The sequence below is a fragment of the Peromyscus leucopus genome, chromosome X (genome assembly GCF_004664715.2).
Source record: "Peromyscus leucopus breed LL Stock chromosome X, UCI_PerLeu_2.1, whole genome shotgun sequence".
Taxonomy (NCBI): Eukaryota; Metazoa; Chordata; class Mammalia; order Rodentia; family Cricetidae; genus Peromyscus; species Peromyscus leucopus.
The window spans coordinates 6,065,168-6,088,604 of record NC_051083.1 but is presented as its reverse complement, the minus strand read 5'-3'; the positions used below and the strand labels follow the sequence as shown (position 1 = coordinate 6,088,604).

The following is a 23,437-nucleotide window of genomic DNA, read 5'->3' as shown; positions in this document are numbered from 1 at the left end:
TACCACATCCATGAAGTACTAACAAAAGCCAGAAGAGGGCACTGAATCCCCTGGATCTGGAGTTAGAGGTGGTTATAAGCTGGCTTATGTAGGTTCTGGGAACTGATTCCTGATCTTTGCAAGAGTAGTAAGTACTCTTAACCACTGAGCCATCTCTCTAGCCCCCATGATACCCTATTCCAAAGCTTAAAATTTAAAAGTACCTAAATTAGGGATTGGCAAGCGTTTTCTAAGTAAAAGGTCAGATAGTAAATAGTTCAGGCTATTTACTGTACTATATTCTGTGCCACAGAATCTCTATCACAACTCCTCAATTCTGTCACTGTAACATAAAGAAACTCCAGATAGCATGCCAAGCAATTAGTGTAATGGATGCCAATAAAACTTCATTGACAAACATAGGCTGTGGGCTGGATTTGCTCAGGGTCCAAGTATTTCTTGCCAACTATAGTTTGAATGAATTCCCCTGAAGAGAAATAGTTCTAAAAAAAGAAGTAACTTCTCAGTGAGAAAAAGAAACATACTGGAAATAAGACCACACTGTATACATATAGAAGGGACTCTGAAAACACAAAACACCATTAGCTCAGCCAGTTAATCTTTTTATTTTGAGTTTTGTAAAAAAAAAAAAAAAAAAAAAAAAAAAAAAAAAAAAAAAAAAAGCTTAGAGAAAAACATGTTAGATATTAGTAAAGGCCAGAAAACCACAAGGCTAGCTTTACAATAGCAATCTAAACAGCTAGCTATCTGAGGCAAACAGTAAATAAAAAGGGAGCGAGGGAAAGCACTTTTGGGTTCCTACTGCAGTTTTCCTTATTGCACATAAAGGTTGCAGATAATTCCAAGTCTTTAATATTCACAGTTAAAACACACTTTGATGTCATTTTCTAGAAAATTCTCCCCAAATACACTCTGTCAGCTCTCTAGAAAAAGTTCACCAGAAAGTCCCATCATTGCATGTTAAATCCCCCCTATTCTGCTTTAAAAGTTTCTTTCCAGCTAGTCAATGAATCTTTATGGTCTTCTCATTTAATTATCTTAGTGGGAATATGCCAGAAAGAAGGATCAGGTGGATTTAGGTTAAAAAAGAAAACCTAGGAGGAAACAGCCCTACTGTGAAGTTACACTTTAAATGTAAAGCACTATATATATCCACAGCACTTCCAGCACTATATATATCCACAGATTGAATACCCATAAAACTGAAAAGCATCCCCTGTTCCTCCAAGGCCTGCAAGTAGAATCATCATAATCAGCCCCCAAGCACCCTTGCAGGTACCTATCCATAAATACCGGGATGATCACTTTCTGAAACTGCTTTCAACAGCAAACCATCAGTGCTTCATGCTAATCACTTCTTTTTTGCTCTCAGTTTCTTCAGCATATACAGCATAGATAGCCAGGCAAATTTGCCACTGGCCAAGACTTGAAGGTAGACTGGGACATTTAGAGATTATTTTGTGCCCTTTTAATGGTGCTCTGAGAAGATGATAGCCTGTGCTATGTATTCTCATATCCACTTTAGGCCTTCTCAGAAAGCAGCACAACAGACAGATCCTCCTTTTACTGATCCCCAAGGCTTGAGTGTCCAAAACATGGCTGCCTATATGTTCCAAATGGGCCACAAGTTAGCATCCCCTGCTTTGGAATATAAAATGAACACAAAAACTTTAGTTTTGCTCTTTACAATTTGCCAGAACGTCTATGAAAACTGAAAGCAGGAAAAAGTTTGTTTTTAGGTCCTGTTTTGAAAGAGTTGTCAAGGAATGCTTTTCTGGTTTGACATCTAATTGACATTCATTCCTATGATGCTGATACTTCTCTATAGATTGTTCAAACTAGGTTTTTAAAAGTGGTGGAGTCATTTTAGGTACCAAAGATGTAAAAGCAGCATCCAGATGTGTTCTTTCTAAACTAAACTCTTGGCTAGTAGAGTTTAAGAGTTAAGTCAAACTTACTGCCTCAGAACACAACAGCTAATGCTAGCAAACCAGAGTCTCACTTACAAAAACAACAGAAGAGCTCTAACTCAGGAGAGGGTCTGCCCCAACTTAAGAGTCAATATCAAAAGGCAGGTGTGAGACTCAAGTGCCCTCCCTGCAGATGACATTTTAGATTGATAGTGATGTCAGCTCTGGGCTACTTTTAGTTCTCTTAGAACTCATACTGGGAACCAGGTAGCTTACAAGAGGATGGTCTGTACCTCTGGTGAGTTGCTCAACTGTTCTCTGATCTCAGTGGTGTTTCTGCACCAGGGAACCAATGGTTCACATTAAATATCTGACACAATTACATTCACTTCCACTGGAGACAAGTCAAAGGAAAGGCTGTGGAGGAGAATTGTGAAGCAGACATTTGTTTTGGAAGGAACTGGTCTCTGCTCTGGATGAACTTGCTCACATACAGATGAGAACTTTTACTTTTCTTTCAAAAGAGATCTTATTTTTCTATGGAACCACAAGTCATTTGGAGGTCTAGAGGATCCAACCCAGGGTATTCCTTGCTGCTTGCTTGATGAGACATTTGATATCATAGTGTGGTTTGTTTAGCTCCAAAGCACCATGGTCACTCTAGGAAGTACCCTGGATGATTGAAGTTGATATGCCCTTTCTATGGTGTTGCTAGAAAGAAACACACAACCTTCTTTAAGGGCCAGAATTCCTTCTCTAGGAAAGCTTGGGCTTTCTAGGTAGTTCCCACAGGAGCATTATGAAAAGGAATGAGTGGGTTTTTATCTTCTATCAGAGCTGTACCAGTGCTGACATGTGACAATAGAATGACTACAACCTTCCCCAGCAGTGAATAGATCTACCCTTATTCTGTTGAATAAGGTATGTGAACTAACAAGACTAAGTTTGACCACAAAAAGGGACTATTAATTTAATTCCATACCGAATTGAAAGGACAACTTCCTAGAATCCTTTGTGTTGGATTACTCAGCAGCTCAAAGACAAAAACTCCCTTCCCCACAAGTGGGAATAAAGATGACAAGTTTGAAATTCTTCTATGCATATACTCAAGTCACCCTCCTCTTTCCTTCAAGTCTATTTTCATATGGAAAACAACCTTGAATTCTGCAAAATGAGCACAAAAGTTTTACAGTGGCATAGTCTACATTAATAATCAGTTTCATTTTGTCACTAATGATTACTAAACAAACACTTAACTCAGTAGGTCATTCCTTTAACTAAGCTTCCAAAGGGTTCCTTGTGAGCTTTATCCAAAAGGCTCAACCCTTCTACACAGGAGGAATCCTAGAAGTTTCAAAACAAACCACACATGTCAGGCCCCACTCTGAAGCTGCAGAGCCCAAATCTTTAGGGTACTACACCTTTAACTGGCATTTTTATTTTAGTGCTTGGGAACAGAATCCAGGGCCTTGGCATGCTGGGGAGTGCTCTATAGCTAAGCCAAATCCTTAACCTTGAATTTTTTAAATCAAAGGTAATAAGGTAATAAGTAGTCTGAGTTCAGGATGCCTGATCTAGAATATTTCAGTCCTCAGAGCTGTCATCTCCCTCAACTCAAAATGAAAGGTTTGAAAGATGACTTGGACTACTTTCTCAGACAAACTTGACCATTACTCAGCAATCCCAGTCTGGTTTCCAGAGAGCTGGCTTTGAAGCAGGCAGTTTCTGGGCTTTGTGGCACCTCTACTTTTCTCCATGCAGCCTGGGCACAACACTTCAATGTAGAACCACTTCTACAGGTAGCTTCATCTTTGAGAACTCCTGAGAAGTCAGGGTGAGTCTATATTTTGCAACCAAAGATCAGGGCCAAGTTTCAAAATAATGAAGATTATAAGATCCTTTAAGAGGAACACAACAGGATTAGGCTAAGACTAGGCTATCAAAAAGATTAAATAGGTGATGCCACTATTGATGTTCTAGTGCTTATGAGCACTATTTTATGCAATGAGGAGAAAAAACACCACGTTATAAAAGCATCTTTTAGAAATCGGGTTACCAAAACATCCAGCATTGTAAGACATGGGAAAAAACTCTAAGATTTCTCTCAATACTTTACCTACTTTAAGAGTGAGTAAATTAGGATAGCTCATCAAGAAAGAATTTAAATTGAAATGCTATATTTCAAACCATGTACATTTTAACCTGGTTCAGTAGCCTCTCCACCAAGAAAACGACCTCTCTTTGCATGACACATGAATTCCTAAACTTATTCAAGAGACACATGAATTCTTAAACTTATAGAAGACAGGATTTTCTACTGGGTTATGTCCATTACTTTGCTTCTGAATCCTCATTTAGCCGCTAATATTGCATGCATGCATCAGTTCAATGTCTGAAGTTCTAAGTCTTAAGACTTCTGTGGAGCACAGCTGACCTCACTGATCAGAACAGGAGTCTCCAGTGCAAAAGGCGCAGGCAGCCCCTTCCTATTTCCTTTGCTGTCTGTGCTGCCTATAGGGCTGCTGGAGAAGGTGGTATTGACTCTGCAGCTCTGGGGCCTTGATGGAGATACTTATATGATGGCAGCTATTCTAAGACTTTCCTTGCTGTTATGGGCTCCTCTGGTACCCTGACTCTGGAAACTGGATGAATGGGATAGTTCCAGGTCTGATGGCAGAAAGCAAAAGTATCTCTCAATATACCTCGGAAATAAAGATGTCTCAATCAAACTTATTCTCAACAGCAAATGTCTTTCTCAGCAAGTATGCACAGAAGGGAATATTGACTAAAATGTTCTACATCTTGACCAAGAGTTGATTACTTTTAGTTTTCATTCATTATATGAAGAATCCAAGAGTAAAAAGACACAGAGATAATTAAGTTAGTTTCTGTTTTGAACTCTCTGGGTGAGCTACTTGTACTTCACAGGAGGAACCTTTCAGCTTAGAAAAACATAAAAACACAGAATCTGGAACTGGGAAGTGCTATGGGCCATCTGCAGGCCTGCTAAGCAACTCAGGGAGCAACTAAAATCCTCCAGGAGAGAAGTCTAGACTTCAGGAGACAGGGGCTTACAACGCAAGAATAAGAATCTATTGATTGTGAGCCTAGCCTTTAATGGCTGAGCCATCTCTCCAGCCCAAGAAAAATGAGGTACAGAACCTACAAACCAATGTTGCAGGATAAGCTACTCAGTACAACCATGACATGAAAAGAAAGAGCATGAAAGTATAAAGGCCTATTCCCCTCAACTTGTTATGAAGAGGAAGAATGAAAATCAACCACAGCCATTACAAATTCTGCAAACATAGGCTCCCAGAGAATGGGCAAAACAAAAGCCAGGAACAAAGAGGAAACTATTCACCTGAATGGTTACAAATTGATCATCAGGAACAAATTCTAGTGGAAAATGCTGAATTTCTTCCCCAAAAAAGGAAACAGAGAAATGGCAGATGATACAGGAACTATTACCTCAGACAGAGATTATCACACTGAGGAACTGACCAGGGTGAATATGTGGGGCTTTTCCTGTAAAACCTCGAGAGAGCAGCTTAAAACAACACAAGAAAGCAGTGCAGAATATTGAAGTCACATATAAAACGTCATAACCAAGTAACAAAAGATACATTGAGATTTGAATGATGAAGATGTAATCTCACAACAAGACTGAATTTTCAAGAAACTCAGGAAGCTGGAGTTACAGATTCAACAATGTAAAGAAATGACCAAAAAACAGCATTTCCAGCAGCTGCTCACGACTGCATGTGATGCTCGTACCACTTCACCACCATGAAAAGAATTTTTAGATGAAGAAGCTTTACAGGAGCCAGTTTTCATCAGGGACTGGAGGAAAAGGCATCCCATAAAGAAACAGCCAGTTGGTTAAAGCAACACTTTTTTAAACAGTACTGCCTTTGACCACTAGAACTCAGAAGATGTGCAGCTCTGTAGTGCCTTCTGGAGAAGTTCTGATTTGGACAATCTTGGGGCAGGTTCATTGGCCATAGCAAAGGAAGCCTCAGGGTGCATCCAGAAGTTCTCCAGTTTGCCTGGATCTGACTAAATTTCACCCTGCCTCACTTTCTACTTTACCCAGATATGATCCTATATATCTGAACATAGCTAAATATACCAAACATAATTCCTGAAAAAAAGTAAACCAAGTCAGGCTGGAAGAAAAGGTTCAAAAATCAGAAGTGGAGCATGGCAGCAAGACCTGGACCACAAGAAGATTGCTACAGGGGACATTCTTTGACCAACACCAACTCTCACACACAACAGATGAGTCATCTTTGATTACTGGAGTTATCAAATTTCACAAAGGAAGGTGTGGTCAGAGGTCAGAATGCCAGTCATCTAATAGTTTTAAAAAGTCTGATTTTTGTTTGTTTGTTTGTTTATTTTGGACTTCCCTGTCTTCTCTGGAAGAGCAAAAATGCTAAGTCATTTAAAGGGCTTTGGATATATTTTTAGTAACAAAAGTTCAGATAGAAATAAAAGCATCAGAATGATTTTCATCTTCTAGGTGCTGAAAATAGTACCAATGGGAAAGTAATTATAAATTATAAGTATTGAAGTTTTTGTCCTAAAAATAGTTGGCATTGGAAATTCAGTCTTTACCTAAACATATACATTTATATAATTTATAATAAAGCAAGTTCTATATTCTATTTAGTGTGATTTTGAAATTACTTCTTTTGGATGAAATTTATGTAAAATAAAAATAAAGAGTTCTATCTTTTTTTTGTAGGTTATTTTTTCACATTATTTCCTCTAACCACGGTCTACAGCCTCTTCCATTTCTTCCTGCCTTCTCTTCCCTACTGAATATCCATGTTATCTCAAACCCTGTGGTAGATAAACCTCAGTCTATCAGTTACCTTCCAGGCAGTGGGCTCACATAGTAGCTTCCAAAGTCAAGTGAGTGTTCTAGTGGTATCATCATCAGTTTCTCAATACCTCCTGTCCTCAGATTAATTAAAAAAGAACAGAACATGATTTGCCTTTGGTTTTAAACATTTCAGTAACTCTCTTATAAAGGCTTCCAGAGAAGGAACTAGACTTCTTTCCCCATATTGAAATGCTCTTGGAAACCCCTCACACACACTTTTTGCAGTGCTGGGAATGGAACCCAGGGTCTTGTACATTGTAGGCAAGTACTCTAGCACTCTGCCACTGAGCTAATGCCCCAGCCTATGGACAAGCTTCCTAATCTTCAGCCTAGGAGCAACACAGATAGAACAGCTAGGACTCTGACAGGAGAATGTAATTGTGTAAGTCTTCAGAGCCAGGGGCTCTACTGTCTGGGGTAACACCAGCATCTGGTACCATCAGGATTCTGATTTCAGTTTCCTTTCTTCACTGTCTTTTGTCTAACTTGTCATTCCAAGTTGATGCTCCTTAAGCCAGCTAGATGGGCACTACAGCACAGAGTTGAAGCCCGTTATCTGCCCCACCATGGTCAGATGCTGCAGGCAAATGAAGTGAGAAACCATTAAATCATGCTATTATTTTGTTTAACTCTGAAACAGCGGACTACTATATGAAAAAGTGGGAATAGGTCTGCCTTTGTCTTAATTTAGAGACACTTTAGCTTCACCATCTGAGTCTTGGGTCAAGTTTTGGTGATGATAGTTTCAGAGCCCAGTGAAACAGAAGCATTAGTTTAACCCAGTCAATGCCACACCTCACACACACTGGGGCATTTGGCCATCCTCATCCTCATGAGAGCCTCCCTGATCCTCCAAGACTTAGGGGGAGTCATGCATTTTCCTGCAGTGGAAACACAAGGGGGGTGCCCCGGCTGGAAACCTTCTGATCTCCCATTCCCAGGTCTCGCTCAAGCACTTCCTCAGAGCTGCTTTTTGTTCTCCGACCACCCTCAAGACTTGTGGAGGCTGTGTAGGAGCTCGAGGAGCCGTTTGCAGTCACAGTGCTGTCTCCATAGGTCAAGGTGAGGTCACCTTCCGTCAGGATAAAATCAGAGTCATCTTCTCTCAGTGGCTCTTGGTTCTGAAAGGTACAACCAACAAAAGGGGAGCCTGAGATTTTCCAGGGCTGGGGCCAACCTAACCCCAAATCCTCACATCAGAAAACCAAGGATTTGGGGGCTACAAAGACAGTGCAGCAGTTAAAAGAACTTGCTGTTCTTACAGAGGACCCAGGTCCAATCCCTAGCACCCAAATTAGGCAATTCACAACTGCCTGTGATTCCAGTTCAAGGATATCTAAAACCCTCTTCTGGCCTTGGTAGGTACCTGCACACATTTGATATATATATATATACATACATATACCCAGGCACACAAATACACATATATTAAAAATGACACAAATACATATACATTTAAAAAATCTTTAAAAAAAAACACCTAAGGATTTTTATGAAACTTTCCTGCCTACATCCTTGGTATGGTCACTGGATAGAAACTATAGTGTTTTCAAACAAGGCACTGTTGCCTAAGCCAGGATTTAGAATACCAGAAGCAGATTAGATTTCAGATGCAGGATAGCTCAGGGGTTAGTGTCTAAGAGAAGAAAGCAGGCTGGCTGCATTCTCAACTTCCCCATGCACATAGAAATAATGTTACCAGGAAGGTCATGAATAAACACTTCAAATACACTCTGCTTCTCTCCTATCTGAGCAGGTCTTCTGGGTGGATCTGTTGCCTGTTTATATATAAGCAAGCCTTTCCCTTAGTCTGCAGGGGTGAGAGTAAGCCACAGTGAGGATTTCCTTCTTGTTTTCCCTCTACTGTCTCCACATCTTCAGCTGGATGAAGTGACTGATTGATGGGGAGAATGTACTTTATTGACCCTCTATTAAATACCTGCTGGAAACAACACGTAAGCACCTCCTACCATGAAGGGCATGAACACTGGGGTCACAGTAGAAAACCTATGCTGTGAGAACTCATGGAATGTGCCTAAAAGTTGTCCAGCTGACAGGAAGTAGTTAGAATTTGTGTTGCCTCCAGCCTAGTTTGATCCACATAAAAAGATATGAAAAAATATCAGTGCGTCAGAAAAAGGCCCAGAATGGCATTTCACATTAGGCAATGGTTGTAGTCAAATAGGTGAGATTAAATAAAGCAGGCTTAACAAGATCATGACTACTTGAAGCTACCAGATGGTGGGGAGAGAGTCAGGAGACAGTGTGAGTTCACATAGACTTTGGCATTCTCCAGTGGGTTTCACAAGCACAGCAAAGAAAACCTTGCTCCTGTCTGCACTGATGTCTCTGTCCAATACTATGAAGGGCTTTCTCAAATGGCAAATACAGTGTCAGGACACCCCAGATGTCTGTTCTATCATTTTCCATCAGCCCTTTCAAACTCATCTGAAGTCTTATATCCTCTAGACATCAGGATATAAGAGACTCCTCTATCCAACCCCCTCAAGTCATGTTGCACAAAGCTATGGGTATACACACACACACACACACACACACACACACACACACACACACACACACGTACATTGGCGTGTAGACCCCCCCATCTCAATGATAAACCACCCAAGGTCAATGTCTCTTTCTTTTCTTCTTGCCTTCCTAAATGGTGCTTAGTTCACATAGGCTGAGCTTCTTTAGTACAAGAATTCCAAGTCTAAATTGATCCATAGTCCAAACTTTTTGAGTACTATCTCCACCTTTCTATAGTTTTTAGTAATTGTACAAAATAACACGTTTTACCATGATATTATGACATGATGCCACAAGTCTCATGATTCAAATTTTGTTTCATGTATGAAATTATAAATATAAAATTAACTTTAGGCTATGTGTACAGGATATATTTGAGACATGAGTTATAGTTAGTGTAAATAATGGAGGATGAATACCTCAGAGCTCTCCAAACAAAAATATCCTAAAGATGATCAGTAGGGACCACACAACAGGTGTCAAATGGACATGACCCACCCATTCAGCAACCCTCATCTGGAACTAACTAGAAGAAGCCCCTCTACTTCTCTCAACTTTGGATTCCTCAATTAAGAATACTTTGATAATACTGATCAATTGACAATACAATTGATAAGACTTTGCTTTCACTCAACAGGAGGAGGCCTTGCCATATCTGGAGGTAGTTGAGATGCTAGGCAGAAGAACCTCAGCCAAAATGGGCAGCATCAGCATCAAGGGTGGCTCTTGTCTTGGTAGTTTAAGACTGGATGAGTGTGTGGAGCTCAGAGCCCAAACACTGTTCCAAGCAAACCCTGAGTAGCCTCTTGAATTGGTGAAAGACATACTTGATTTCTGTGACTGTAAGAACCTTACTGAGTTTATATAGTCATCAGACTATTCCGAACATCCCTAATCTCTGACACAGGGGGCAATTAGTAAGTTTCAGATTAGAGAAGTTTTTTAAAAAGTGGCTGAAGCTTTGAGTTTAAATGTCCCATCACAGCCTTTTTTTTTTTTTCTCTTTTTTCCCCCAGTGCCAGGAATGGAACCCAGGCTTTCATAACCACTAGGCAGGCATTCTTTCACTGAGCTACATCCCCAAAGGCCTATTTTCTTATAACTTGAAGTAGTCTACTCCAGGGGTCACAGAAGAAGGCTCACTTGTATAATGGAGGAGGAGCTGGGGATGCTGAGAGGCTTAGACATCTTTAAGACAAGTAGGTGTGAATGTTGCTCTCTTCACAGTGGGTAAAAATGTGAGGAAAAGACTGAGGCAGAATTACATTCTTCCATGGCACAATCCACCTTCCAAAGAGACAGCCCAGTTAGCTGCTTTACAAGCGCAAAGTTCTGTCACCTGTGTTCATGCATGCACAATGAATGTACTTGTGGATGTGTGCATATGTGCATGCACCTGAATGTTGAGTCCAGAGGTTGATATTGATGTGTTCTTCATTTGTTCTCTACCTTATCTTCTGAGACAGGTTCTCTCACTGAACCTAGAGTTCACTTATTGATTAGGTCATCATGCCAGTGAGTTTCACGGTTGAGGTTATAGACCTGCATCATCATGCCCAGCTTTTTATGTGAGTGCTGGGGATCCAAACTCAGTTCCTCTTAATTGTATGGCAGGCTTTTACAGACGGCCTCTCTGTCACCTTTTCAATGATCACCTTCCTCTAAGGTACTAAGTAAGAACCTTAGTTTCTGGTGGTCTCTCCCATTGCACAGCAGCACTGAATTTCAGATGCACAGTGACTTGGTAACTGCAATCCTTGTTCTCAAAGGAAGAATATGGCATCTAAGAACTCTGCTTTCATCTTGGGTCTTTTTTGTATGGTTGCCCTTATCTGCTATCCCAACTATACTAGCTATGGCATACACATCCCTGTCCTGTCTCCTTTCTGAATGTGTAACACATTTCCTGACCCCATGGTTGAGGGTCCTTCTCCCTCAGACCTTGGTTGGCCTCCTCTTCTACTTTCTCATCATTGATGAAATCAACTGTGAATTACTGAATAATTATTTGGAGACCTGTCTTAGGGTCTCAGTTTTGTCCATTACTAATCATGGGGCCACGGACAGCCTGCATTATCCTTGCCATTATACTTTCCTCAACTATATTGCTGCAGCATTTGCTCCTTCAAAGTGTGCTGACAATGAAACAAGCCTTTGGCAGCTATGAGGCTGAACACAAACCTAAGCAGCTCTTTTCCCTCAGGGCAAAGACTATCATCTTGGGATGGTGAAAGAGAGATGAAGAAGGAGGAAGCTCTATCTTCCTTTCTACTACTTCAATTGTAGACAGCTGCTTGCTCTCTCTACCTACCTGCCCTGCAACCCACATTGGGAGCTCAAGTTCAGCCCTAAGTCTGAGACATCCACGGCAGGGGCATTCTTTTCTTAAGTGTAATGACTCCATTTCTAGCACCAGAAAATGGGAAGAGAGGACATAACCAAACCAATAAATAAACTAATTGCAAAGGAATCCTTAACTTAGTGTGCTGCTTTGTGGTTTGTAGTATGTCTTGATGAACCTTATTTAATGTTCACTCCAGCTGGCACTAACAGGCCCATAGTACAGATAAGAAAACAAGTGTAGAGTACTTCAGTAGCCTGTAAGGGCTTGAATTGCAATCTGGTCACTTGGATTCCCAACCACAGCTGCCCAACTGGGAAGCCATAAAAGGTTTCCCTATTACTGTGCCAAACAGATGAACATACACACACACACACACACACACACACACACACACACACACACACACACACACACGCAGGCCATTTCTGATCATCTTATTAGATGAGCAAAATTTATGGATCTGGAGTTTGTAGTGTGGTTTTTTTTTTTCCTAAGGAAGAGACTATCTGTTGAGCAGGAACACAGCACCTACATGCAGTACTTACATCATACACCTGGGGACTGGTCAGACACCGAGCTAGCAAGCCACACCAGGCTGGGAGAGTGGTGGTTAGCGGGGGACCGCTGTGGGTGAGAATGGGCTTCAAGTAACTTTAAAAGGGGAATTAAGGAAAAATGGCTGCAATGAAAACATATACAAAACAGAATGCATTTTTAAAACCCAAAGAGTAATAAATTGTCTGACATTCTACACAAAAGCCTCCCTGCCTCCCATTTTCTGAGTACAACACAGGTAATCCTTACAGCTATAGGAACAAAAGATGAAGATATACCTCCATGGTGTCTAAGTGCACATGGGTAACTCTCAGGGTACTAATTTCTAACAGTCAGTTTAAAAATGTTGAATTAATTCAATCAAGCACAACAGTACACACCTGGAATCCCAGCACTTGGGAGGCTGAGGCAAGAGGAAAATGAATTTAACCACGACCTGGGCAACACTATGAGCTTGTCTCAAATAATAAAACCCCCAAACAAACAATACAAACCAAGCAAACAAGCAAGCAAAAAGAATACTGGATTCATTAGAGTACATTTCTTACTTACCTAATTTGGTTCCTTTAAGGAGAAGACACTGAGGTATGCTTCTAGTTATGAATTGTTTAACGCTTTTAAATAATGTAATAACTCTTTGTTAAAAGGTAGAGGCAAGGGTTCTTTTGGAGCTCTCTGCAAACAAAACAAGCTGCTGTGGAATTGCTGGCTTTAAGAGCAGGCTTGGGGATGGATTTGGGCCACTACAAGGCAGTCACTTCTCTCCTGTCTTTAGGTAGGAAAGTGGCAAGAGCTTCAATCTCTACCATGTCAAGGGTCAAGCCAGAAGCTGCCTTTCTGTTCCCTGCTTTGACTCAAGCTGAGAAGGCCTGGAATAATTTCCTTTAAAAATATGTATGCAGATGTGTATACATTTTCTTAAAGCTGTTTATATTTTAAGTTAGTAAACAAAGTGATGTGTTTCATTGTGGCATTTTCATGCATGTATGTCATTTTACTTTGTTCTTATTTGTGCCTTTCCCCCATCCTTCCTATCCTATTTTCAAAGTGGTGTTTAGGTTCTCTACCTCCCCTAAATTGTCCCTGCTTCTGCTTTCATGTCACATATATTTTATTATTCTCTATTTAAAAAATAGCTCATTTCTTTTTTAAAATCACTTTAATCAAAACTTTATTATAAAGAGCTTGTAAATAAAAAACATCACACACCAAAATACAGTTCATCAGAATGAACTTCTGCACAGTTAGAATAGCCAAAGCTGTGGAGCTTCACACTGGATTTTATATTTTCACTAGAGAATATGCTTTTATGCATGTACCTATCATTAAAACCTGGAAAAATCCATGCAAATTAGAACTAGATCCCCTGGAGCCTGATCTGTAGCTGACACTCTTCTCTCAACATGTCTCTAAATTTTTGCTAATTCTTGAAGCTTATTGTCCAACTTTATTTTCCAAATCAACAATTTGGTCTTTGCTATGTACAACTATTCATTACATTTGGGAGGTAGGGGGTGGTATTTTCTGAAAAGCCTGAGGCAGGGTCTTATAAAGTCAAGGCAGGCTGGCCTTGAACTCCTGATTCTCTTGCCTCTGCTTCTCAAGTGCTGAGCTTATAAGCATACATCACCATACCCAGCCATAAAACTAATTTTTAATTTCCAAGATTTTTCTTTTTTTTTGAACTATTTTCTAATAACTTGCCCTTGTTTCATGACTGGAAAAATCTCCCATTTCTTTCTAAAGATTCTATCAGGAAATGTTTTGGGTGTTTCTTATGGTTTTTGTTTGCTTTTTGCCTTCTAGGGCAAAGTCTCACACCCTGAAGCCCAGACTGGCCTGTAATTCATTTTGTATGCTGTGCTGGCCCGCAACTTATGTATGGGTTTATATCATTATGCCTAGCTAGAAGTTTTTCATAGTAAACATCTGCAATTGTTTAATATTTCAGCATCCCCACTCCCTCATGTATGTATCCAGTCTCTTGGTTCATCGGGTAGGATGGGGACTCCTCCTTTTATGATATTTAAAAACAAAAACAGAGAAGGTGACTGTGGACAGAAAAATCTGTTGTCCTCAAGATCTGTTTCCCTGCTAACACCCCTCTCTGTCAATGGTTTCTACTTTCTCTAGATATCTAAGACTGAGGAAAAACAGCTACTAATCAATCTGTTGACAAGACAGAACTGCTACAGCTGTTCCCAACAACACTCTTGAATAAATCAGCTAAGCAAACTGGCTAAGACTCAAGACTGCCTTTGACTCTATTTTGTCTGCTGTAATTCCTTCCACCTTTCTTTGGCTTTTCAAGTAACCAAAAATATCTCTTTTGTGATTTCTATGAAGCCTGGGAAAAGAAGGGAGAGTATGTGGACACTGAGCCTTTCATCTTAAACTGGAAGCGTGTCAGCCCCATTTTAAGGCTTGTGAGGGTTCTGTAAATCAGTGGAAGTCATTCATGTTCAACTCAACTCCCTTCTTTTTGAGATACAGTCTCATGTTGCCTAGGTTGGTGTCTGTGATAATTTGAATGAGAATGGACCCCATAGACTCATATATTTGAATGTTTGATCCCTAGTTGGCAGAAATGTTTGGGAAGGATTAATAAGTGTGGCTTTGTTGAAAGAGGTGTGTCATGGGAGTGGATTTTGAGGTTTCAAAAGTCCATATCATTCCCAGTTAGCTCTCTCTCTGCCTCATGTTTGTGGATCAGATGTAAGCTCTACTGTCATGCTCCCACCAGGATGGTCACAGACTCTAACTAACCCTCTATATTCCCAATAAACTCTTCTTTCTATAAGTTGACTGGGTCACGGTGTCTTATCACAGTTAATAGACAGCCTCCAACTCACTATATAGCCCAGACCAGCCATAAAGTTGCTATGGAGCCTAGGCTGGTCCTGAATTTATGTTCCTTCTGCTTAAGTGCCATGGTTACAGATGTGCACTACCATATCATGCTTGCTCAAATTCTCTTCTGATAACATCAAAACTCATTTTTAATGGATGTGTGATGATGTGGAGGTAGAATGAATCATGGATAACTTCATCATCTAATTCTTTAGACTATGACCACTTTAGTTTCTGTTCCCTGAATTAAGTGGAAATGCCAAATTCTCTAAATTTATATTTAGATGGAACTTTGGAGCTCACCTCTGTTTCTCTTCAAAGAGTAAATGTTTGAAGAGAGTCCTCAATCCTATGAGCTGTCACAGAAATACAACTTAAAGCCATAGTAAAATATATAATAATAAAAGTATATAATAAAAGTTGCTGGGTAGTGGTGGCGCACACCTTTAATCCCAGCACTTGGGAGGCAGAGCCAGGCTACCAAGTGAGTTCCAGGAAAGGCACAAAGCTACACAAAGAAACCCTGTCTCGAAAAACAAAAAAACAAAAAGAAAAAAAAAGTCAACTGTTGGCAAACATGTGGAGCAACTGGAACTTTCAAACACTAGAAATGTGTGAAATAGTATCACCACCTTGGAAAACTGCCTTCTAACACTGAACCTACATATGTCTTATACCCCAGCAATTTTTCTCCTAGGTACAGTCCCACTAGAAACATACACACAGTACATCAAACATGTATGTATAAGAATGTTCACAGAAGTTTTCTGCAAGTAGAAAATAATCTTGTAGATGTAGGAACAGAGGCAGGAAGATCCCGAGTTTGAGACCGGCCTAGGAGGCTTGGGAGAAGCTTTGGCCCGGACTGAACCACAAAGAGTGGTGGGACCATGGAAGCAGTAGCTACTGCTCCACGTTGCCAGCTCCTTCTCATCGTGTTGGTGACTGCGGTGATGCTGCTACCTGGGACGAAGGGTTTACTGCTGCTGGTTCAGAGAAGAATTGCCAGGACCATCATGTTACAAGAAAGCATCGGCAAAGGTCAGTTTGGAAAAGTTTGGCAAGACAAATGGTGGGGAGAAATTATTGTGAAGATTTTCTGTTCTAGGGAAGAATGTTTATGGTTCTGAGAGACAGACATTTATCAGACTGTGATTGCTCCAAACCACAGAGGAGGCAAAAAAAAAAAAAAAAAAGAGTCTGCATGAAACCATGACCACGCCTAACAGTGACTTTGAAATCTTCAAAACGATGACAGGATCCTACAAGATGATTCCACATGGACTATGATAAAGCCATTAGGCTGATTAACACCATGGAAAAATCGACTTTGGACTACAAACTGGTCAGGACAATTTTGAGAGGACTAGCTGAGATGATCCAGCCTGACAGACTACTTGACCAAGGACTTGAAACAAGCCCTGAACTTTCCTATTATGCAGAGACTGGACAAATGATACAGGACTTGATGATTAACCCAAAAATTTTCTTTTCAATATTCCCTAAAGATATCTTCACCCCTAGAAAGCAAAAAGAAAAAGAGAATATAGATATGAGATAGATCATCGAATCTACTCTGAGAAAAAAGATAAAGAAATAATAGGATAAATAGGTAGATCACTGAATCTACACTGAAGAAAAAGGGGGAGATATAAAAATGACAAAAGGTAGACTACTCAATGTATTATGAAAAGAAAAAAGAGAAAATATGGATATAATAAGATAAAAAGGGAGATTGTGGAATCTACTTTTAAAAAGGAACTACTTGTTTTAAATAAGATAAGTAATGAAAATTTTTTGGTCTGAGTTTATCAGATATTACTGGACTGGACATTGTTAATATATATAATGGAGTTTTTTGTCTGGATCTGTCAAATGTTAATGGACTAGACATCATTAATGTAATTTTTGTCTGTATATATTGTATATACTTATTAGATAGTTTTTCTTGTATTAGTTATAAGCTTTCTTTAATTTTAGACAAAAAGAGAGGAGATGTGGTGGTATTGTGTTCCCCAAAATATTGTGTACCTTAATAAATTTATCTGGGGTCAGAGAACAGACAGCCACTAGATACAAAGGCTAGAAAATGGTGGCACTCACACCTTTAATCCTAGCATTCCAGAGATAGAAATCCCTCTGGATCTCTGTGAGTTCAAGGCCACATTGGAAATAGCCAAGCATGGTGACACACACCTTTAATCCCAGAAAGCCAGCCTTTAATCCCAGGGAGTGGTGGTAGAAAGCAGAAAGATATATATAAGGCGTGAGGACCAGAAACTAGAGGCATTTTGGCTGGTTAAGCATGTGGCTGGTTAAGCTTCAGGCTTTCGAGCAGCACAGTTCAGCTGAGATTCATTCTGGATGAGGACTCAGAGGCCTCCAGTCTGAGGAAACAAGACCAGCTGAGGATCCGGCAAGGTGAGATAGCTGTGGCTTGTTTTGTCTCTCTGACCTTCCAGTATTCACCCCAATAACTGGCCTCGGGTTTGATTTTATCAATAAGAACTTTTAAGATTCCTGCTACATAATCTGATACTCATCAATAATAGATTGATAAATTGTGCGATAGTCATACAGTAAAATACTATGCAGCAATAAGAATGAATGAACTAGAGCTAAACACAACATGGATGAATCATACAAATAAACCAGACATGAAAATAGGTATACACTGTATATATGTATGATTTTTATGTTATATATAAAACTGAAAAAGATAAAACTGATAGATGTTACTAAAGTTAAAAGATTTTTTTTTAAAGTGGCTGTGACTATACTTGGGGAAGAAGAAGAATACTGCTTTATGCCAGTTTTTTGTGTTTCTTGATAGTTTAATGTTAAATGAGTGTGTTTATTTTGAGACAGGGTCTTATATAGCTCAGGCTGGCTTTGAACTCATTATGTAATCCAGGTTAAGCTTTATCTTTCAGCCCTCCTACCACCACCTCTTGAGTGTTGGGATTACAGGCATATGTTTCCATGGTTGGCTCTTAGTATGTGTATTGACTGAGAGAATTTATAATTTAGATATGTTTCTCTTCATCTTCTATACTTTAGGAAGAGACTGCTTTAACATTTTCAATGTCTTCAAAAATATTTATAATAAACTATCTACCCATTTTATCACTACATCAATACAAAATACCATGAAGGTTTAACTGTTTTGCCTTTAATTTGACTTGACAAGAATAGGGTGTTTCCTGCATGTGGCCCTATTGTGCTAGTATAAGATTAGGTTAGATTAGTTAAGATTAGATATAATTGCCCAAATTTAACCAATAGGAATCATCCTCACCACAGGGATGGTCCAAGCTTCCCCTCCCTTCCTAACTGCAGGGCAGGTTCCTATATAATTTTAACTAGTTTACCTACAAAGGCATCATTCCCTGGACACAAAGCTTTTGAGAACCACATGAGTCTGCCAGGTTATAGGTTATCCACTCTACTGAAATATCCACATTCCTCTTGGCTAGAGAGATGCTCACCATAACCACCTATGGTTGAAATATTAATGCACTTGTCCCAAGAGAAGACTGAGTATACCTGTCCCATGCACACCTTTCCTTATTCATCAGGAGTGTCACCCACTGACAATTCAACAAGTGGATGTTGTCACCAATGTTTCCTGAGCCTAAGGGAAGGCAAAAGGATACTTGTGATCAAAGCTATACCACAGCCTGAATATCCATGCACTCTCCTGCTTTGTCCGGCTTCCTCCAATAGAATCCAGGCCATCCTAGAACAAACCAGAGAAAGGGACAATGAGAGAAGGGGGAAAGGCTAGTTTTGAAACTGTACTTGTTGTGTTTTGAAGTGCTGAAGATTGAACCCAGAGCCTTGTACAAGCTAGGCAATTGCTCTCAACATGGGCTCATTCAACTACAACTTTCCCAGAGCTAGAGCTCACAGTGGAGCACGGCATACTACTGCAGCTTTAAAGATGCAGCTCAGTGGTAGAGGATTTATGTAGCATGCACAGGGTATTAAGTTCAATGCCCAAAAATACACACATGGAGATATATTGAGAGGCAATATTCTAGCAGAAATAAAGCAAACACAAAAGGAAAAAAAATCAATTCCCAAAGTAAAAAGGTCTAGTCATGTTCATGGGTAGATGAAGCCAATATTATCATAAAATCTCTTTTGGCATTTTTAATTTCCCTCCAAGTACCTTTCAGGAGTTAATTACCTTACAGTTGTGGTGATATATTGTATACCCCAATAAAGCTTGTTTGAGTATCAGAGGATAGAGCCAGCCATTAAATTAGACATAGAGGTCAGGCAGTGGTGGCACACACCGTTAATTCTGTCACTCAGAAGGCAGAGATCCATCTGCAGCTCTATGAGTTCAAGGTCACACTGGGCTACACGAGAGAAACAACTAGGCAGTGGTGACACACTCCTTTAATCCCAGAAGTAATATGGCAGGACACAAAAAGGTATATAAGGCACAAGGGAACAGGAACTTGCTCTCTTGAGGCTGAGGACTTTGTAGAGGTAAGAACTAGTGGCTGGCTATTCTGCTTCTCTGATCTTTCAGTTTTCACCCAAATATCTGGCTCTGGGTTTTTTTTATTATAAGACCTTTTAAGATTCATGTTACATACAGTGGTCTAGAGCCATACAGGCCAAAATTGTGCATGGCCAACAGTAAAGAAAGATTGTGTAAAATGAATTTCCCAGGTGTTCCCAATATTGACCTAGATAAACGACAATGCTAAATTTCCTGGCAAAATAGCCCAAGGGCTCTTTGTGGTCCCAGCCCAGGTTTCCAGGTAACAGAACTACCTATCTCTCTACTAGCTTAAGGGCCAGTGGCCAGGGAAATAAAAGCCAGGCTAGCAATTGTGGAATCTTTATCTACTATAAAGTAGCCAGTTCCTTGTCATTCCTCTCAAACATTCTCACCACTTAATTTTCAATATCTGTAAGATCAAGCATTCATTTGAGGTTTAATATGTCTTTTCTATACAAGTACTCTATAAACAGTACAATTAATATAAAAATTAGATTGACTTCAGCAGTTTGAGGGTACTGCTTGGATTCTATATTGCTAGATAACAGGTTCTCCAATTACAGTTGGTGAAAGACACCTATTTTTATCACCATCCTCTTAAATACTACAGAGAGAGGCAAGTCTGAAAGTGAGGAACAATCAGCGATATATACTGAAACTTGAACCAAAATTACATGTAATTCTAAATTACAGTGAGTGTAATTCTATAGTGGTAACAAAGTTAGTTAGGGATATTTGTGAAGATGAGCATATAGAATAGCCTTCTATATGACATGAGCAAGCACTATTTAAATTCCACTGTAGGGGTCCTCTCCCCTCCTTGACTTGTTGGCCACCAGGTCAAGAGGGGAAAGAGGCAGAAGGCGCAACAGAAAGCTTTGTAAGTGGCCCAAGAGCATGGGTGGAGTCAGCCTTCCAGGAGACAGATTTCAGTGAATTGGTTCAATTTTATTTCATAGTATCAGGAATATATAGGATTGGGGGGCCGAGACAAACCCTAATTTGCATTAAGTGGCACACTCCTATCATAAGGCTTAGTATGTGGCAATAAGGTCCTACAACAGAGCTTCTAGAGCAAGTCTTCTTAGCAAGGATCTATGCCAAGGATCAACCTAAAGATGAATCGGGCATCTGGTTTAGAAACAGATTTTAGATAAGGTCAGTTATCCAGGCCCAGTGACAATCTCCAGATAAGGGCAGGTAAAGGCAGGAAGTTCTGCTGGAAGGAGGGAGTTCCATGTTGCCGAGCTTATTGAGATAAGCTGCTAGGCCATGGGGAGGCTGTGACCTTTGACCAGCCAGTAATGTCATACAACATCCCACCATCAAAAATCATTTAAAAAATAGTTGCCATGGTATCTGAGGAATGCTTACTGATGGATATGGAAATGATCTAGCTAAATATGCCCTTCTGTGCATGAAAAATATACATTAGGAGAAACTGCACAGACCAATTTTATTTCATATGTTTATAAAAACAGGTGAGAAAAGGGACAGAAAATGGTCTCCATTTGCTGATAACAAACTATTAACTAAGGACAATGCTAGAAAAATTCAAAATGCTATATGACTGAGTGGAAAAGTGGTAGACAGCCTTTCTATGGAACAAAAAACCTAAATATTTCCTTTGTAAGTTTTGAAAAAAGATTTATGCCCTGCTTTTCTCTCTCTCTCTCTCTCTCTCTCTCTCTCTCTCTCTCTCTCTCTCTCTCTCTCTCTCTCTCTCTCTCTCTCTCTCTCTGTGTGTGTGTGTGTGTGTGTGTTGGTACCCATGGATCCTTCATGGGTGCCCAGAACTAAACTAGGATCTTCAGAGCAGCAAGATCTTGTCTGCTGAGCCATCTCTTCACTCCCATTAAATTTTACTAAAGAAAAAAACTAGGAAAATGATAAACATCATCAAGGACACTACAACCAGGGCTTCTTAAACTTTTTCTATTCATGTCCTCTTTTCACCTGAGAATATTTTACATGGCCCTGGGTACATATAAAAATCAACTACTTACTGATAATAAGTCATAAACTTATCTTAAAACAGTTCTTTGATATATATACATATAATTAACTATTTCTAATATTAAAGATGAAATTAATTTTCATACTAATGAGATGGATATGCTTCTTTTAATATAAATCTTGACCAGTTATTTGATACTTAAGGACACAGAACATCTTCAACATTTTTCAGATCAGTATTTTAATATAATTAATATAGAGAATGCTGTCTCACATAAATATATACACAAAATAGAAAAAAGTATTTTAAGGCCATTTCAGAAATTGGTAGAAATTCTACTGCTGTGGATGGTCTTTCTGTACACTGTGTCGCTCTCATTGGTTGATAAATAAAGCTATTTTGGCCAATAGCCAGGCAGAATAAAGTTAGGTGGTACAATCAAACTGGAGATGAGGAAGGGCAGTCGGAGAGATGCCAGCCTGCTGCCAGAGGAGCAACATGTATTAGTACACAGGTAAAGCCACAAGACACATGGTAGAACATAGATTAATAGAAATAGGTTGATTTAAGTTGTAAGAGCTAGTTAGTAATACACCTGAGCAATAGACCAAACAGTTTGTAGTTAATATGAAGCCTCTGAGTGATTATGTTAAAAGTGGCTGTGGGACCAGGGGGGACAGAAAAGCCTCTGGTTACATTCCAAAGTCAAAATCCATGTAATTTTTTTTGTATGAAACTCAAGGCAGAAACTCAAACTAACAAAAGGACTTGTCAGGTCACAAAGCAATATGCCTGCAACTCACAAGAAAGATAAAACGGCCGGGCGGTGGTGGCGCACGCCTTTAATCCCAGCACTCGGGAGGCAGAGCCAGGTGGATCTCTGTGAGTTCGAGGCCAGCCTGGACTACCAAGTGAGTTCCAGGAGAGGCGCAAAGCTACACAGAGAAACCCTGTCTCGAAAAACCAAAAAAAAAAAAAAAAAAAAAAGAAAGAAAGATAAAACGACCTCAGGTTCCACAGGAAAACTCAAAAGGGAAGAAAAGTAAGTCATAAGTCACAAGTATAAAGTGGGGGAAAAAACCAACAGTGCTAACTTTTTTAAATGATGTTTAACACTTTCTAATGTTTAACACTCCAAAGAGATGGTGCCAGAGGCATGATTAGAGACAGGAAGTGCTTCAGTCTGCATATTGTGGCTCTGAGGAAATCAGGGCAGTTTTCAACTACTTTAGCTCACAGAAGTCATGAGAGCCCTTCCTGTGGACTTGGAACAGTACATGGCTGAGGCGGGTAGCCACTGTGGAGACAGGTGGGGCTTCCTTCCCCTAAACTTGGAGACTGGGATTCCATTCCTTTGTTGCCCATGAAACAGTCAAAAATTGATTCTGTCACCATACTCTTCCACAATTTTCCACCAGAAGGGTGCATATCATGTCTTTAGCTCAGGTTCCTTCTAGAGCCTGGCACACTTCTTTCTTCTTCCTCTCTTACATACATACCCCTTCCTGGTGAATTGCCAATCGCCTTTCAAGTCTCTCTGAGAAATGTTTCATAGGTAATAAGGTACTCCAAGAAGTATAGATGTGAACGTCAAAGATGGTAGGTCCTGACTTGTGCTGTTCCTGGCTTTGTGACTCTAGGCAAGTTACCACACCTTTCTGTGCTTCAAGGATCATATTACCTAGAAAATATTAATAAGTATCTACCCTGTGGGATGATTATGGGGTTGTGATACTTACTGCAATACAACTAAGAAATACATTGGTCTTCACACCACTCCCTGGCACAAAACTCCTAAAACGCTTGGGATTTCTTAATCAAAGGGGATCCTTTTTTGTTATTTATATGGATTAGAATTTAGTGATACCTGAACTTATGT

At 39.8% G+C, this 23,437-nt stretch overlaps 1 protein-coding gene across 2 annotated transcripts in view; it reads right to left on the bottom strand.

The window, feature by feature from the left end:
- Window positions 1–637: 637 nt before the first annotated feature.
- Window positions 638–23,437, bottom strand: part of Slc9a7 (solute carrier family 9 member A7) — a 174,843-nt gene continuing 152,043 nt past the window's right edge. For both annotated transcript variants that reach the window (XM_037199035.1, XM_037199036.1), the window contains 3 exons: window positions 18,739–18,821; window positions 12,223–12,328; window positions 638–7,922 (listed from right to left, as the gene is read on the bottom strand). In XM_037199035.1, coding sequence (XP_037054930.1) covers window positions 7,671–7,922; window positions 12,223–12,328; window positions 18,739–18,821 — 441 coding nt within the window. In that variant the 3' untranslated portion in view covers window positions 638–7,670. The remainder of the gene's footprint in view (window positions 7,923–12,222; window positions 12,329–18,738; window positions 18,822–23,437) is intronic.